We start from the raw sequence: 18,016 nt of genomic DNA, 5'->3' as shown, positions 1-18,016 counted from the left end.
AGGACTACTCCAGGTCTAATCTAGGACTATTCCAGGTCTAATCTAGGACTAAACCAGGTCTATACCAGGATTATTCCAGGTCTAATCTAGGACTAAATCAGGTCTACACTAAAACTATTCCAGGTCTAATCTAGGACTAAATCAGGTCTACACTAAAACTATTCCAGGTCTAATCTAGGACTAAACCAGGTCTATACCAGGATTATTCCAGGTCTAATCTAGGACTAAATCAGGTCTACACTAAAACTATTCCAGGTCTAATGTTGGGCTAAATCAGGTCTGTAACAGGACTATTGTTGTTCGCATCTCCACAAACCTGACTCCTATTTGGCCTGCTGCTTGTTTCCATGGTGATGTTGTTCCTTTGGCTATAAACTTCCACGGTACGGCATAAAAAATATCTATAAATATCTATCTCTGTGTAGAATGCTCTGAAGTGCGGCTTTAACTTTTTAACTATTTCTGCAGAATCAGGCAGGTGACATGCCACTTCCAGAAAGTTACGTACTGTATCTTTAATCTAAATTTAATAATCCCACCCTCTTTCAATAATTTAACCCTTCCAGACCGATGGTATTAATGTCCAAAAAGTTGTTTATACATGTTTGTGTGTGTTTTGTATGAAAGAGTGTTAATTTTATTTTCCGTTTTTTTTTTTTTTTTGTATTATTTGTATTTCTGGTTCTGTAGTTTTTATTACAGCCATATGACACAACTACAGCAGCAGATTGTGAAATAACAGGTTGTACTGAAAAAAAGGATGTATAACACTTCATTAGGGGGTAAAAGGGGGAGTTTTAATCGCAAAATTAAGAAAAAATCCAGGCGAGGACAAATGTACTAAAATTGTTCTTTGGTCTGGAAGGGTTAAAATACCAATTTAAACAGAGAGAAATGAGTTATAGTTACAGATTTTTTTATTTATTGTATGTTTAAGTGTAGTTTTATCGTAAGTATTTGAGTAAAAAATATGCCATCACAGAAAAAAAAAAAAGTTTGGTGATGGTTCTTCTTATTATGAGCTGTAAAACTAAACTGTTGTATTATTTACCTTCTGGGCCTTTTCCTGTGTCTGTCTGGAGACTGGGACCTGCGGCTGTCTCTGTGGCGATACCTCTCCCTGAAAAACACAAAACAAAACAAAACTTTTAACAGACGAGTTTAATTCAAGACTAGTATTAAATCTTGACATATGCTGCTGTTACAAAATGACTTGGCCCTCTCTCAAAATGAGTAGGAGCCGGTTTTCTTTGTAAAAACATTACAAAACATATAGAGCGTTTTAAGCTCTTACTTTAAAGTCTAAGGTTAAAATATACTGTCATTCAATATCCAAAAACTGTTCAATCCACAAAAAGTACAGTATTTTTTGGACTATAAGTGTCACTTTTTTTCACAGTTTGGTTGTTTCCGGTGTGATTTATATATTAAAATGTTTGAGTGAAGTGTGGAGAGGTTCTAGTCTTGTGTGTGAGTTTTCTACGCATGTCTCCTGCAGAAAGAGCCTCTGTTCTGTCTGTATCGTGTCAGTCGATCGCACCGTTACTTCTGCACCGCTGAACAATTTAACATTTAAACTTATAACGACAAAGACTGAGACGACTGAACACAAATGCCCCCAAAAACTAAATCAGATTCTGCAGATTTACAAACTGCAAGTCGTGAAATCTGCAGCTGAAAATGAAAATCGAGCAGCAGAAAGAAAGTTTGGAGTGAGAGAGAAACTTGTGACACCGGGAGGATGAACCATGAAACTTTCCTGAAGTCACTGGACGGACGGACAAAGTCTGGACTTCAGTGACACCGAAACCATCCTGTCGGGATTCAGAAAGACCAGAATAAATCTAACTGGAACTGTTGCGGCGCTCCGTTTACCTCCGGAGGTCGAGGCTGAGTTGTTCAGAAGTGACACCGAGGATGAAGAATTAAATGGATTTAGTGATTTGGAGTGAGATGGAGAGTTTGGTTAAACTTGTTCTGTTGTTTATGTTATAGTTTATCTGAAGAACTGTGAAATATGTGACGTTAACAGTCTGTTGTTCTCTCTTCTATTGTTTTTACTACAACTTCACTTTACACAGGAAATGTCTGCTCCTGGTCTCTGATTTTATAAAGCACATTTCCCCTCCAAAAACGCGACTTATATGTTTTTTTCTTCTTCATTGTGCATTTTTTAGCTGGTGCGACTTATAATCCGAAAAATACAGTACACTATGATTTAAAGGGAAGGGGTCAATAAAAATAAAAAAAAAAGTATACAGAGTTTCTGCTTTCATGGTGTAAGGGTGAGTGACAGCGCTGGATGAATCTAAAAAATTATAAAATATATATATATAAATATTTAAATAAATAAATAAAAAAAAATACAGATAAAATAATAATAATAATAATAACATAATACAGTACAAAACAAAAAAAGAAGGAAATTGGGTTAAAATTTATATTTAGTATGTAGAGTGTGTAATTTATTTTGCCGAATGTAAATATTTGTAAAGTTTCTTGTAATTTTTTAAACTAGAGTATGTAATGAATAGAGGGGGGTTAATAAAAATTTTTCTTCTTCCCGCCCCTTTTCGAAAAATGTGCTTTTCTCTCGTTTATAATATTTATGTAGTGTGTATGATTATTGTTTCTCTTTCAGCACAAAGTCGAAATAAAAACGAATAAAATCAATCAGCCAAACAACTACTAGTCCACTATTAAAAAATCTAAAAAACCTAAACCTGTAAAACAAAAATAACTGGATTATGACATCAAATGGTCAAAATAACAAAGACAATTTCAGATTTTCATTAATAATTGTGTTAATTTGCAAGACTTCAGTCATATTTTAACCTTTATTTACTTGTGTTTGAACGTTAATGTGTTTAAAAAGTCTCAATGTGCAACAGAAATAATCATTTTGTACAAACTAATAATATAATAATAATTATTAGTTTGTACGACTATAAACGAAAACAAAATGTCCTTATAAAAATTCTCATTGTAGTTTATTTCGCACGATCATAAACGATAAACTTTTACGCTTTCGTTAACATTATTATTAGTTTGTAAGACTATAAACGATAAACAAATAACCCTTATATCTTTTCATTTACATTGTTGTTTTGCATGATCATAAACGATAAAATTTCGTCCCTTTGTTAACACTATTATTAGTTTGTACGACCATAAACGGGAGGAAAATATATGTATATGTGTGTATATATGTATGTATGTGTGTATATATGTATGTATGTGTGTAAATATGTATGTATGTATATATACGTTTATATGTATGTATGTGTATAAAACTAGAATTGATTAATAAAAAAAAAACAAAATAAATTATAATTTTGTCCGTCTAAAATAAATATTAGTTGTATTTTTGTCACTTTTCCCGCCTCACCTGCTCCTGTCTCTGCTCCGGTGCCGCGGCGGGGTCCGTCCTCGGTCGTACTCCTGCCGGAAACGCCCGCTCTCCGGTCTGCCGCGTCTGTCCGGACTCCTCCCCCTCTCCTTCCCGTCCCCTCGCCCGAACTCCGCCTTGTGCCTGTCCCCGCCTCCTCCTCCTCCGTAACCCCCGTAGCCCTTCTGCCGGTGCTCGTCGTGCCTGTACCCCCTCTCCGGCGACCGCCTGCCGCCCTCCTGCGCTTTCTCGTACTTGAAGTGGCTCCCGTGACGATAGCCGGGGTCCGGTTTGGGCGGGCCTTGGCTCTGGGGGTATCCCGGGTTGAACTGGGGCGGCGGGAAGGGCGGGTGAGGCGGGTAATAGGGCGGCGGGTAGTTTACGGACTGCGGCGGCGGCGGTAAGGGCGGCGGCGGCATCATGTACGGGTTATACGGGTTCTGATGGAGAGGAGGCGGCGGGAAGTTGGGCGCGGTGTCCGGGAAACCTTGGCGAATCGCGGTTTTGGGGAAGGGCGGTCTGAGGGGGTTGGACTGCGAGGAGGAGGAGGAGGAGGAGGAGGAGGGAGGAGGGGAGGGAGCGACGGGGGAGGCGGGTACTGCATGAAGTCGGCGTGGGGGGGCGGCATGCCGTAGGGGTAGCCCGGCGGAGGGTGAGCGGAGGGGCATTGTGGGTCGTAGGGGTAGGACGGAGGCAGAGGGGAGGGGGGACGCCGGGCGGGGTCGGGGGAGGAGGGTGGAGGTTCGGGGCGTGGTACGGCTGAGAGGAGCCGTGCTGCTGGGACCCGCTGCCCCCGCCGCGCTCCTGGTGGAAAGACATCACTGTAGAAGAGAAACAGCAAAGAGGTTCATTAGTTTAAAGCTGCACTGTGTAACTTTTAGGGATGTAACAATAATCGAAATATGGTGATATCGTATCGTCAAAGTTCTCACAATAATAACGTGGACCATCACAATATCAAATTACAAGTCTCTTTACTTCAATATCGTTCAATACGATAAATTTCAAATCAATTCGATACGGTCCAATAAAAAATTAAGTCTAAACCACGGCTGTGACACTAAAGTCTTTGTTAAACCACTTCTTCTTGTGCAAAGTTCATATGAAATACAAACATTTTAATCGTCAAAACAGTGAAAATGTCAAACGTGTCGCATGAACGAGTTTCCTTCCCTCTGAACAAACAACAAAACTGCAGTTGTAACAAAATAATTTAGTAAAATATATTAAAAAAAAATATTCTTGGCGATACATTGATACAGCAGCCCACGACATCAATAAAATGTACCAATATTTCATGATGTCATTAAATAAACAATATTACTAAATACACAAATTTGACAACACAGTGTTTCCCCTGGTCTAATATATTTCTTGTTAAAAAAATAAAAAAAATTTAGGCGAAGTGTCTACTTTTTCTTTTAATCCGACCTTTTAACTCCACGTTAATAAATTCACAGTTTATGATGATATCACAAACATTCAAATACTTAATCATTCATTTGGTCAATATAAATCTTCCCATCAGAACCATCGATGATCATGTCGATTGTTCTATTATTACTCTGATGATAAATCTGCTGGGACAGGGGACACAGGACTCAAAACTGGGACTGTCCTGGGGAAACAGGGACATCTGGTCACTATAAACATGGGATGTTATTCTGTGTAAAAGATGCAGACCCTGTAGTTCCAAACATGTTCTGAAATACATGTGATTCTTGGATTAAAGCAGTAAAGATTTCAGTTTTCTCTCAGATGTTCTGGTTCCAACTGCAATCCTGACAGAATCTAAATCCAAACCGCAGTTATTTGACTTGGGTGACCAGATTTTCAAAATAAAAAACTGGGACATCGCTGGTTTGTGTTGGTAAAATTTTTCAGCATGTGAGTCAGTATTAGTCACATTTTCTTTGTGTTTTGGTCATTTTTAAAGGAGCTTTCATCAAATTTGGCCCACAATATCATATCAAATCTGTACTAGAGCTGGCCCTCTATCTGCCATGCCATTACTTTTTTTTCCTTTTTGTACTGGTTCCAGATAGTTAGTGTTCCAGATTCCAGATATTTAGTAGTAAAATACATAGTTATACCACAGAGAGTCATCTCAAGACCGACGAGTTTATCTTAGCTTTGTGGGAGTTTGGAAGGAAATGTGGAATTGTTTTTAATCACCGTAAAGCGCTTTGTGTTGCTTTTTTTTTTTTTTTTTGACTGATTGATTGATGGCGCGCGCGTGATATTACAAATCCCAGAATGCTTTGCAAATGTGTTGGCACATTTTGACTGGTTGTTGGCTTGTGAAAAAACAAACAAACAAACAAAAAAACATTTAAAAGGAGTTCAAAAGCTACAGGTGGGCTACAGAGACATTATTTATTTTAAAATTTGTTATCATTTTATTTTATATTTTGCTTGTTCATTTACTTTTACATTACTTTTCTCTAAATTCACGACGTTTGTTTGCAGATGTCGTTAAAAATTTTCAATAAATATTTAGTTTGACCCACGACTTAGTCCCAGTTTTTAGTTTTGACCTCTGTGAATTTGAGTTTGATGTATGTTTTCTTTATTGTTGGATTCAGACTGGTCCAAAATAGAGACACCTGGGACATTTCTTGTATAAAACCGGGACAAATCTGTGTGTGTTTTTTTTTTTTTAATAAATCAAAATTCAAAATCAAAATCAAAATTGGGTAAAAAGGAACATCCGGTCACTTTATTATATTGAGAATTTCCATGGCTTCTTAAAACCAAAATCTTTATCCCACTGTGGTAATAAAAGAATATTCCGAGCAGTAAAAAAACATCTAAAACCAGCAGTGTACAAAATAAAAAATCAAGAATAACAGTTTTATTTAATATCGCGCGGAATTCATAATTTTAATTCAATGAGTTAGCGCGCAGCATTTAGCATCGTGCTAAGTTAGGCATTTTTATAGTCTAAAAAAAAACTTACCTGTAAAACCGAGGCGCTTTAGACAAACGGTTCACTCATATCTCCCGCGTCGCTGTTTTTTGAGAACTTTATAATAAACGAATGGCGCTGAATTTGTGTAGAAATGTCAGATGCTAACAGCTCCAATGTGCGCCACGGTGAAAGCACGACGGCCCGTGTTTCCGGACGGACTGATTTGAGTGACGGACCCTTCCAAGCGCCGTTAATTAACTCTATATTTTTCAAAATTAAAATCAATATTTGGCTTTTACAAATATTTTACACATTCCTAAATATTAAAATCATCCCGTGTTACAAAAATATAATTACCTATTCTAGTTTATTGTTGTATATTGATTTAAAAGGCGATTCAAACCGGTAAAAAGCGCACTTCCTGGGTTTGTCCACCAGAGGGCAGCAGCGAAACAGGAAACCGATGCTGCGTTACCATGGAAACACCTCTCGAAACTAATTTCAGTCCGTTTTCTCATTATTTTGTTGAATAAAATTGTATTAACTAACTACTTTGTATTTTCTGTGTGTAAATAAATAAATAAATTAAATTAATAATACTAATAATAATAATAATAATAATAATAATAAACTAGACCACTTTCTCATTAAAATAACAAAATATAGAGTGAAATAATTCTAGACTAATAATAATAAAACATAATAAAATAAAATAAAATAGTCGGACAAATCACTACAAATCACGATGTCTAGTTCATCTCTGGTTCAGTCCTGGGATTAGTCCTGTTTTAGTCCTAGTTCAGTACTGGTTTAGTCCTGTTCTAATCCTGTTTTAATCCTGGTTTAGTCCTGGAATCAGTCCTGGTTTAGTCCTAGTTCAGTCTTGGTTTAGTCCTGGTTTAATCCTGGTTTAGTCCTGGTTTAGTTCTGGAATCAGTCCTGGTTCAGTCCTGGTTTAGTCCTGGTTCAGTCCTGGTTTAGTTTTGGTTTAGTCCTGGTTTAGTCCTGTTTTAATCCTGTTTTAGTCCTGTTTTAATCCTCTTTTAGACCTGGTTTAGTCCTCCTGGTTTAGTCCTGGAATCAGTCCTGGTTCAGTCCAGGTTTAGTCCTGGTTTTGGTTTTATTTTGAAAAACGAATGAACGAATGACCCACGGATTCTGGAGTTGTGTTTTGTTCCATTCCCACAGGTTTGAGTCACTCTTTATCATTACATCGTTACATCTCCAAAGATCAAAATGCCCTGTTGCACCTTGTGATGTCATGAAGTGGTAGTTTTTTTTTTAGTTTACATCTCCTTTTTTTTACATTTAGTTCAGGCAACTCCGGGTGTGAAATGATCCAGATGATTCTAGCGAAGGTGTGTGGACTTTAAAACCGGGACTTGTGCGTTAAACTTACGAAACGAAACACAGCTCCATGTGTTTACGTTCGTAATTTGGATTAAACACCGGAAATGTCCCGCAGTGCAGCTTTAATTGCTCATTATTTCCAGATTTGTCTTTTACCCTTGACTTTCCTCGTGGTACTGACGTGAGTAAAAGTGCCTCTGGGCCGTGGTTCACCTCTGAATCACTGGACACCGAGAGATGATCAGAGTTTAAGACTCAGCCCACGCGGATCAATGAGGAAAACACAATAAAACTGTTCTAGTCCTGGTTTAAACCTGTAGTCCGGGTTTAATAACATTTCTATCCTGTTTTAGTCCTGGTTTAGACCTGGTTTAGTACTATTTTGGATCTGTTTTAGTCTTGGTTTAGTCCGTAATCCCAGTTTAGACCTGGTTTAGTTCTGTTTTAGTCGTGGTTTAGTTTTTTTTTTTTTAGAGCAGATTTAAACTTGTTTTAGTCCTGATTTACTACTTTTTTGTAAAACCTCTTTTTGTCTTGTTTTAGACCTTTTTTAGATCTTGTTTAAACCTGTTTTAGTCCTGGTTTAGTCATTTTTTGTAGACCTCATTTAGATCTGTTTTAGTCTTGTTTTAGACCTGAATTAGTCTTGGTTTAATTCTGTTTCAGTCTTGATTTAAATCTGTTTTAGTCCTGTTTTAGTCCTGTTTTAGACCTGTTTTAGTCCTGGTTTAGTCCTGGTTTAGACCTGGTTCCTTTTAGTCCTGTTTAGACCTGTTTAGTTCCCTGGTTTAGTCCTGGTTTAGACCTGGTTTTAGTCCTGGTTTAGTCCTGGTTTTAGTCCTGGTTTAGTCCTGGTTTAGACCTGGTTTTAGTCCTGGTTTAGACCTGGTTTAGTCCTGGTTTAGTCCTGGTTTAGTCCTGGTTTAGACCTGGTTTAGACCTGGTTTAGTCCTGGTTTAGACCTGGTTTTAGTCCTGGTTTAGTCCTTTTAGTCCTGGTTTAGACCTGGTTTAGTCCTGGTTTAGTCCTGGTTTAGTCCTGGTTTAGTCCTGGTTTAGTCCTGTGCCTCTTGTTTAACCTCAGTCAGTGGGAGTTGTTCGGGGTTTCAGGTTCGGCCGACGTGGTTCAATTAGAAAAACAATAAAACTAAAATAGAAAAACCTGTTTTTCTCTCAGAGAAAATAATTTTATTCACAGTTTATTCAATTTCATTTCATTAACTTTTATTTGAGCGTCTGGTCACACAGAGAAACTATTAAAAATAAAACAGACCTGATTCTAGTCCTGGTTTCAGTCCTTTTCTTAGTTTGGTTTAGACCTGGTTTAGTCCTGGTTTAGTCCTGATAAATTCCTAGTCTAGACTCGATGTCGTCCTGTCTTTAGTCCTGTTGTAGTCCTGGTTTAGACCTGGATTAGGCTCCATATAGTCCTATTTCAGTCCTTTTTTAGTCCTGTTTTAGTCCTGTTTTAGTCCTTGTTTAGACCTGGTTTAGACTCATTGTAGTCCTGTTTCAGTCTTTTTTTAGTCTTGGTTTAGACCTGGTTTAGTCCTGTTTTAGTCCTGGTTTAGTCCCGGTTTAGTTCTGATTTAGACCTGGTTTAATTCTGGTTCAGACCTGGTTTAGTCCTGATTTAGGTCTATTTTAGACCCATTTTAGACCTGGTGTAGACCTGGTTAAGTCCTTAGTTTTTCCTGTTTAAATCCTTTCTTAACCCTGGCTTTGTTTGGCTCTGTTTTGGCCTGTTTCAGTCCTGGTTTAGTTTTGGTTTAGACCTGATTTAGTCCTGGTTTAGACCTCTATCTCTAACACTCAGAATGCTCTGTTCCACCTTGTGATGTCATGAAGTTATACATTATACTTTGTAACAGATCATAAAACGACATGGACTCTTTAAATGTTTCTCTCTCTGTGTTTCTGTTCTTGGTTCCGCCTCTGTGATCCGGGTCCTTTCAGCTGCCTGTGGCTCTGTCCAGGTCCAGGTCCAGGTCCAGGTCCAGGTCCAGCTCTGGCCACAGGGGGCGTGTTTGTGGCGTGTTAGACCTGATTTAGTCCTGATTTAGTCCTGATTTAGACCTGATTTAGACCTGATTTAGTCCTGATTTAGACCTGATTTAGTCCTGATTTAGTCCTGATTTAGACCTGATTTAGACCTGATTTAGACCTGATTTAGTCCTGATTTAGTCATGATTTAGACCTGATTTAGACCTGATTTAGTCCTGATTTAGATCCTGATTTAGACCTGATTTAGTCCTGATTTAGTCCTGATTTAGACCTGATTTAGTCCTGATTTAGACCTGATTTAGACATGATTTAGTCCTGATTTAGACCTAATTTAGTCCTGATTTAGACCTGATTTAGACCTGATTTAGTCCTGATTTAGTCCTGATTTAGACATGATTTAGTCCTGATTTAGACCTAATTTAGTCCTGATTTAGACCTGATTTAGACCTCAGTCCTGATTTAGTCCTGTTTTAGTCCTGTGTTAATCTTTGTTCAGTCCTGGTTTAGTCCTGGTTTTAGTCCCATTTTAGTTCTGATTCAGTCCTGTTTTAGTCCTGATTCAGTCCTGGTTCAGTCCTGGTTTAGTCCTGGTTTAGTCCTGGTTTAGTCCTGTTTTAGTCCTGGTTCAGTCTTGTTTTAGTCCTGGTTCAGTCCAGTTTGTTCCTCTGCTCGTTACTCTGCACACAGAAGAGTTCAGTTCATGAGACGAGGTAAACGAGTCGATGACAAACCCACAATTATACAATTACTCCTAAAATTACTCTGTTTTTCTGTTTTTCTCCGGTTCCTCTCCTGATCAGACTCTCGCTTCTCTCTTTTCTTCTCGTATCGATCTCAGATAATATTTTGGTCTTTAAAGCGCCGCTCTGGTCCCCGTACGTCGTATCACAGACTCCTGATCGATAACGAGCCCGGAGGCGGCGCTTCCTCGTCTCCACGGCGACACATACACTAAAGTGAAGTTTGTAATTGTGGTTCGGTTCAGCGGATTCCACCTGTGCTCAGTTTTTTCAGTTTTACTTTAGTTAAAGGTGCACTGTGGAACTTTTCTGGTGGAGGGTCGGTCAAAAACAAAGGCTTTTCTGCACGGAGATGTTGTTGTTTTGTCTGGAATGTTTCGCAGTGTGGCATTAAACCTCGAGGCGCCGCTGTCGACTTAAGTTGACAAGACGCCGTTCTGAATAAAAAACAGGACTAAACCAGGTCTAAATCAGGAAAAAATCAGGTCTAAATCAGGTCTAAAACAGGACTAAAACAAGACCAAATCAGGACTCAACAAAGACTAAAACAGGTCTAAACCAGAACTAAACCAGGACTGAACCAGGATGAAACCAGGTCTAAATCAGGTCTAAACCAGGACTAAATCAGGTCTAAACCAGGACTAAATCAGGTCTAAACCAGGACTGAACCAGGACTGAACCAGGACTAAAACAGGTCTAAACCAGAACTAAACCAGGACTGAACCAGGATGAAACCAAGTCTAAAACAGGACCAAATCAGGACTCAACAAAGACTAAAACAGGACTAAACCAGGACTAAACCAAGGTCTAAACCAGGACTAAATCAGGTCTAAACCAGGACTAAAACAGGTTCAAACTATGGTTTAAACCAGGACTAAAACTGGTCTGAACCAGGACTAAAACAGGACTAAACCAAGGGCTAAACCAGGTCTAAATCAGGTCTAAAACAGGACTAAAACAAGGTCTAAACCAGGTCTAAACCAGGTCTGAACCAGGACTAAAACAGGACTAAACCAAGGGCTAAACCAGGTCTAAAACAGGACTAAAACAGGACTAAAAGAAGACCAAACCAGGACTCAACAAAGACTAAAACAGGTCTAAACCAGAACTAAACCAGGACTAAACTCGGACTAAACCAGGACTAAACCAGATCTAAACCAGGACTAAATCAGGTCTAAACCAGGACTGAACCAGGACTAAAACAGGTCTAAAACAAGGTCTAAACCAGGACTAAAATGTCAAAATTGGATGTTTAAGGGGAAAAAAACCTCTGACATCTAAAGGGTTAATTGACAATTAACAATTAATAAGAAAGAGTAAAAAAATATAAATGACACTAATAAAAAATTAAAATATAAATAAATAAATTTTAAAAAATTCTAATTAAGCTGCAAAAAAGACACATTTCAAATAAATATAAATGTACAAGTCAAAATAAAATAGAAAAACACGTCATAAAATATAAAATCTCAGTCTTATAGAAGAGTTCACAGGAAGTTTGTAAATTGACAAAAGCCTGACTGATTCCGTCCACATGCTGATGTCATTAGGTGGTGCGTGCGCGTGTCTTAAAGACGGTCACTCTGTTCTTTACGCTCGTCCGGTCGGCGCGAGAAGACAAGTGTGATTTCTTTTCAGTTTCCTCTCGTCGTTTCCCGTCGTCTCACTGATTATTGACCCAGTTGTTTCATTATCTCCTTCGGGGGGGGGGATAACCTCAGGTCCCCCCCCGCTGAGTCGAGTCTCTGTGGTTTTCTGTGGTTTATGTAACTCCTGTGGGTTTCTCTGTGTTTAAGCTTTGAGAGAGACGAACCTCCCAGGGACAGTTGCAGTATTTTTCAGACTATAAGTGACTCTGGAATATAAGTCACAGCTGCCAAAAAGTGTGTAATGAAGAAGAAAAAAACACATATAAGTCAATTTTGGGGGGAAATTTACTTTATAAAATCAGAGACCAGGAGCCGACATTTCAAGTTGTAGTAAAAACAACAGAAGAGAGAAGAACAGACTGTTAACGTCACATATGAACAGTTCTTCAGATAAACTAGAACATAAACAACAGAACAGAACAAGTTTAACAAACTCTCCGTCTCACTCCAAATCAATAAATCCCAGAGGTGGGACTTACGAGTCGTGACTTGGACTCGAGTCAGACTTGAGTCACTATTTTTAAGACTTGATAAGATGGACTAAGACTGGGGAGTCAACCCGGACTTGAGGCCTGTGACTTGAGAAGACTGGATGTTTCTTGTAACGCAATATGTTTTTAGAAAATACTTTTGTCTTAAATGCAGTTGGTAAATGCAGTGTTTGTGTTGTTCACTTGTAGCAGGAGAATGTTGTGCTGTACTTCTGAAAACACAAAAACCACTTGAGTGATTTCACGCTGCTTTCCTCATACAGAAGTTTAATACAATGAAAACAATAACATTATTAACAGTCTGTTGCATGTGACTCAAGATGACAGAGTAGAGTCTTCAACGTAAAAAAAAAAAAGGTCGGTCTTATTTATATAAAAAACAAAGCAATTGAACATTTTCTTAGTAATAAAACATTCCTCTATTTCAACAGATAATCACTTTAACAATAAACACAAAAACATTCAGCAAACCCCACCTGAAAACAGAAAAAACACTTGAGTGATTTCACGCTGCTTCCCTCGTGCAAAAGTTTAAACCAATGAAAAGGAAGAGCGCGAAATCCCCCAAGTGGTGGGTGAAGGCATCACCAATCACCAAATCAACTGATCCCAGGCTCAGCAGTCGATCACAGATATGATGAATGCTACTGAAAAACAAACTAAAATAAACATTTGTATGACATTTGAATGAACTTTTAACTATATTTAACCATTTTTAAAGGTTGTATAGAGGATTTTCCAAGGAACGAGAAATCCAGCGACTGTTTGTCCTTTTTCAAATGTTGTGCATGTGTGAAACCACCTCCCTCCCCTACAGCTCCTATGTAGAAACACCTCCTCTTTACGCCAGAAACAGGTTTGTTTACAGCCGGTGCACATGACTTGTAAACAACTAACTACAGTGTTGGTTAGACAAGACGGAGAAGTGAGGAGCGGGGGAGCGGGGGCGCAGACATTTCGTTCGCAGACGAGAAGTGAGGAGCAGCGGGAAGAGTGGATCGGGCAGCGGGGAGAGGAGCAGGAAAGGGGTGCAGAGAAGGTGCGTGGAGATTCAGTGCGAATGAACTAACTACAACACACAGCAGCAAGCGGACTCTTTCTTTGCCTTGAAAATTAAGTTTTCAGACATAGGATATCGCTCTTGTGTCCTGAAAAACGTTTGTCTAACTCTTGGAAATAAAGTACGTTTTCATAATAAGCAGAAGTTTCCTGTCCAGGAGTAATTTGTGGACCAGTGCGTCAGTCTTTAGACTCTTCGTCTGCTTCAGTCGCGCCATCGCTGGAATGAATCTATAAGAATCACCTTAGTTTGGCTTCGCTGCTTTTCCCCTTGTCTTCTTCTTTCATCGACCTCAAAAACGGACTTTCTTTTGCGGCGAACTGCTCCTGGATTCTTGTCGCCATCGCAACAAACTTTGTGCGAACTGCGAGGAAGATATAGGTCAAAAAAAGCCGCTAAGAACTGTTGCGTTGGTGGAGTAAACAGCGTCTGTGTGTCTTGCGTCTGTGGACTGCGTGACAGTCGTACGTAAACCACGTACCGGCGGCGCAGACAAGTCAGTTACTATAGAAACGTAGGGAGTTTGATTGACAGCCTGTCAGCTCACAGATAACGAGGGCAGTGTCGTTATCTATTGGCAAATGTTTAGCCCCACCACGTCCAGAGTTGATGAATTTTTATTCTCTTTTTTTTGGTCATCATAATTACAAGGCTCCTGCATCTATAATCTATCACTGACAATTTGAAACAAAAAAAAATCCTCCATACAACCTTTAAGGCTGATTCATATTAATATGTATTCATATTTACTGCAAACCTTTTACTGTTTTTAACTTATTAACATGAAACCTCATTTGAACTGCATCACTGCACAGGGACCATTCTAACCAACACACTTAACTTTACAGGAACAAACTGGAACATGTCCCTCCCACTTCTCTGTTTGTTACTATGGCAACAGTAACTGAAGTACGGTGTGGTATCCTCAAAAGTACTACAGTAATATAGAGTACAATACAGTAAAACAGAGGGAACTACACAGAACATGATCCTTCATGACAAAATAACTGTTATTAAGCTTTTTTAAAATCTTAATACTTTCTTTTTGATTCATAATTCAAACTAAGATCTTGTCAAGACATTTAAAAATGAAAAAAATTGCATTTTTACAACTCTTCTGTAAATACTCATATATAAATATACCAGAACACAGCACAGTTATGTTTAAAATGTATATAAATGACAAAAATCTAAGATGTATTTTGTATTTTGGTTTAAAGACTTCAAATGACTTGAAGCTCAAAGCAGACGACTTAGACTTTAGTCCTGGTTTAGTCCTGTTGTAGACCTTAGGTAAGTACTTGTTTAGTTCTTTTGTAGACCTTGCTTTAGTCCTGGTTCAGTCCTAGTTTATCTCTTGGTTTAGTTCTGGTTTAGTCTTGTTTTATTCCTCTTTTAAATCAATTTAAGCCCTGTTTCAGTCCTCGTTTAGTCCTTTTTTAGACCATGGTTTAGTCCTGGTTTCATCCTGGTTTAGTTCTGTTTTAGTCCTGTTTTAGTCCCTCTTGAGACCCAGGTTTAGTTCTGGTTAGGTCCTTTTTGAGACCTTGGTTTTAGTCCTTGCTTTAGTCCTGATTTAGTCCCGAGTTTAGTTCTGAGTTTAGTCCTGGTTTAGTCCTGTTTTAGTCCTGTTTTAGTCCTGGTTTAGTCCTGGTTTCGTCCTGGTTTAGTCCTGGTTTAGTCCTGTTTTAGTCCTGTTTTAGTCCTGGTTTAGTCCTGGTTTCATCCTGTTTAAGTCCTGTTTTAGTCCTGGTTTCGTTCTGGTTTAGTCCTGGTTTAGACCTGGTTTAGACCTGGTTTAGTCCTTGTTTAGACCTGGTTTAGACCTGTTTTAGTCCTGGTTTAGTCCTGGTTTAGACCTGTTTTAGTCCTGGTTTAGTCCTGGTTTCGTCCTGTTTTAGTCCTGTTTTAGTCCTGGTTTAGTCCTGGTTTAGTCCTGGTTTAGTCCTGGTTTAGTCCTGGTTTAGACCTGTTTTAGTCCTGGTTTAGTCCTGAGTTTAGTTCTGAGTTTAGTCCTGGTTTCGTCCTGTTTTAGTCCTGGTTTAGTCCTGTTTTAGTCCTGGTTTAGTCCTGGTTTAGACCTGTTTTAGTCCTGGTTTAGTCCTGAGTTTAGTTCTGAGTTTAGTCCTGGTTTCGTCCTGTTTTAGTCCTGGTTTAGACCTGGTTTAGTCCCGGTTTAGTCCCGGTTTAGTCCCGGTTTAGTCCTGGTTTAGACCTGGTTTAGTCCTGGTTTAGTCCTGGTTTCGTCCTGGTTCAGTCCTGTTTTAGTCCTGGTTCAGTCCTGTTTTAGTCCTGTTTTAGTCCTGTTTTAGTCCTGTTTTAGTCCTGGTTTAGTCCTGGTTTCGTCCTGGTTCAGTCCTGTTTTAGTCCTGTTTTAGTCCTGTTTTAGTCCTGTTCAGTCCTGTTTTAGTCCTGTTTTTAGTCCTGGTTTAGTCCTGGTTTTCCTAGTCCTGTTTAGTCCTGGTTCAGTCCTGTTTTAGTCCTGGTTTAGTCCTGTTTAGTCCTGTTTTAGTCCTGGTTTTAGTCCTGGTTTAGTCCTGGTTTAGTCCTGGTTTAGTAGTCCTGTTTTAGTCCTGGTTTAGTCCTGTTTTAGTCCTGTTTCCTGTTTTAGTCCTGGTTTAGTCCTGGTTTAGTCCTGGTTTAGTCCTGTTTAGTCCTGGTTTTAGTCCTGGTTTAGTCCTGGTTTAGTCCTGGTTTCCTGGTTTTAGTCCTGGTTTTAGTCCTGGTTTAGACCTGTTTTAGTCCTGGTTTAGACCTGGTTTAGTCCAGGTTTAGTCCTGTTTTAGTCCTGTTTTAGTCCTGGTTTAGACCTGGTTTAGTCCTGGTTTAGTCCTGTTTTAGTCCTGGTTTAGACCTGGTTTAGTCCTGGTTTAGTCCTGGTTTAGTCCTGGTTTAGTCCTGTTTAGTCCTGGTTTAGTCCTGGTTTTAGTCCTGGTTTAGTCCTGGTTTAGTCCTGGTTTAGTCCTGGTTTAGTCCTGTTTTAGTCCTGGTTTTAGTCCTGGTTTAGTCCTGGTTTAGTCCTGGTTTAGTCCTGGTTTAGTCCTGGTTTAGTCCTGGTTTAGTCCTGGTTTAGTCCTGGTTTTAGTCCTGTTTTAGTCCTGGTTTTTAGTCCTGGTTTAGTCCTGGTTTTAGTCCTGTTTAGTAGTCCTGGTTTAGTCCTGGTTTAGTCCTGGTTTAGTCCTGGTTTAGTCCTGGTTTAGTCCTGGTTTAGTCCTGTTTTAGTCCTGGTTTAGTCCTGGTTTAGTCCTGGTTTAGAGTGGTTCTTCTGTCTCTTTCTTTCAGCGTTGAAGAGGTTGTGGTTTCTCCAGTGAAGTGTTTGGTCACATCAGGATATTGAACTAAATAAAACGTCTTTATTGAAACCCAGTCCTTTGTGCTCAAGTCCCTGTCGCTCGTCCCTGTCGCTCGTCCCTGTCGCTCGTCCCTGTCGCTCGTCCCTGTCGCTCGTCCCTGTCGCTCGTCCCTGTCGCTCGTCCCTGTCGCTCGTCCCTGCGGGGCATCTGAGGTAATTGATTTGTGCCCAGAGCCTGAACACAAACGAAACGCACAAAGGATCAGCCTAATGGAAAACTGTATGGAGCATTTTATATACAACTGTAGTCCTGGTTTAGTCCTGGTTTAGACCTGGTTTAGACCTGGTTTAGTCCTGGTTTAGTCCTGGTTTAGTCCTGGTTTAGACCTGGTTTAGTCCTGGTTTAGACCTGGTTTAGACCTGGTTTAGTCCTGGTTTAGTCCTGGTTTAGACCTGGTTTAGTCCTTTTTAAGACCTTACTTTAGTCCTGGTTTAGTCCTGGTTTAGTCCTGGTTTAGACCTGGTTTAGACCTGGTTTAGTCCTTTTTAAGACCTTACTTTAGTCCTGGTTTAGTCCTGGTTTAGTCCTGGTTTAGACCTGGTTTAGACCTGGTTTAGTCCTGGTTTAGTCCTGGTTTAGTCCTGGTTTAGTCCTGGTTTAGACCTGGTTTAGACCTGGTTTAGACCTGGTTTTAGACCTGGTTTAGTCCTGGTTTAGACCTGGTTTAGACCTGGTTTAGACCTGGTTTAGTCCTGGTTTAGTCCTGGTTTAGTCCTGGTTTAGACCTGGTTTAGACCTGGTTTAGACCTGGTTTAGTCCTGGTTTAGTCCTGGTTTAGTCCTGGTTTAGTCCTGGTTTAGACCTGGTTTAGACCTGGTTTAGACCTGGTTTAGTCCTGGTTTAGACCTGGTTTTAGACCTGGTTTTAGACCTGGTTTAGACCTGGTTTAGTCCTGGTTTAGTCCTGGTTTAGTCCTGGTTTAGACCTGGTTTAGACCTGATTTAGACCTGGTTTAGACCTGGTTTAGTCCTGGTTTAGTCCTGGTTTAGACCTGGTTTAGTCCTGGTTTAGTCCTGGTTTAGTCCTGGTTTAGTCCTGGTTTAGTCCTGGTTTAGACCTGGTTTAGTCCTG

The 18,016-nt window shown here is 39.5% G+C and overlaps 1 protein-coding gene across 1 annotated transcript in view; it reads right to left on the bottom strand.

Moving 5' to 3' along the window:
- drosha (drosha ribonuclease III) overlaps positions 1-6,504 on the bottom strand; it is a 322,738-nt gene extending 316,234 nt beyond the window's left edge. The window contains 3 exon segments of the mRNA XM_055151233.1: positions 1,052-1,120; positions 3,389-4,209; positions 6,348-6,504. Coding sequence (XP_055007208.1) covers positions 1,052-1,120; positions 3,389-4,056 — 737 coding nt within the window. The 5' untranslated portion in view covers positions 4,057-4,209; positions 6,348-6,504.
- Positions 6,505-18,016: the final 11,512 nt, after the last annotated feature.

The sequence above is a fragment of the Boleophthalmus pectinirostris genome, unplaced genomic scaffold (genome assembly GCF_026225935.1).
Source record: "Boleophthalmus pectinirostris isolate CB_2022bp ecotype Guang Dong unplaced genomic scaffold, ASM2622593v1 HiC_scaffold_15, whole genome shotgun sequence".
NCBI lineage: Eukaryota > Metazoa > Chordata > Actinopteri > Gobiiformes > Gobiidae > Boleophthalmus > Boleophthalmus pectinirostris.
The sequence above is the reverse complement of the archived record's forward strand: the minus strand, read 5'-3'. Positions and strand labels throughout refer to the sequence as shown.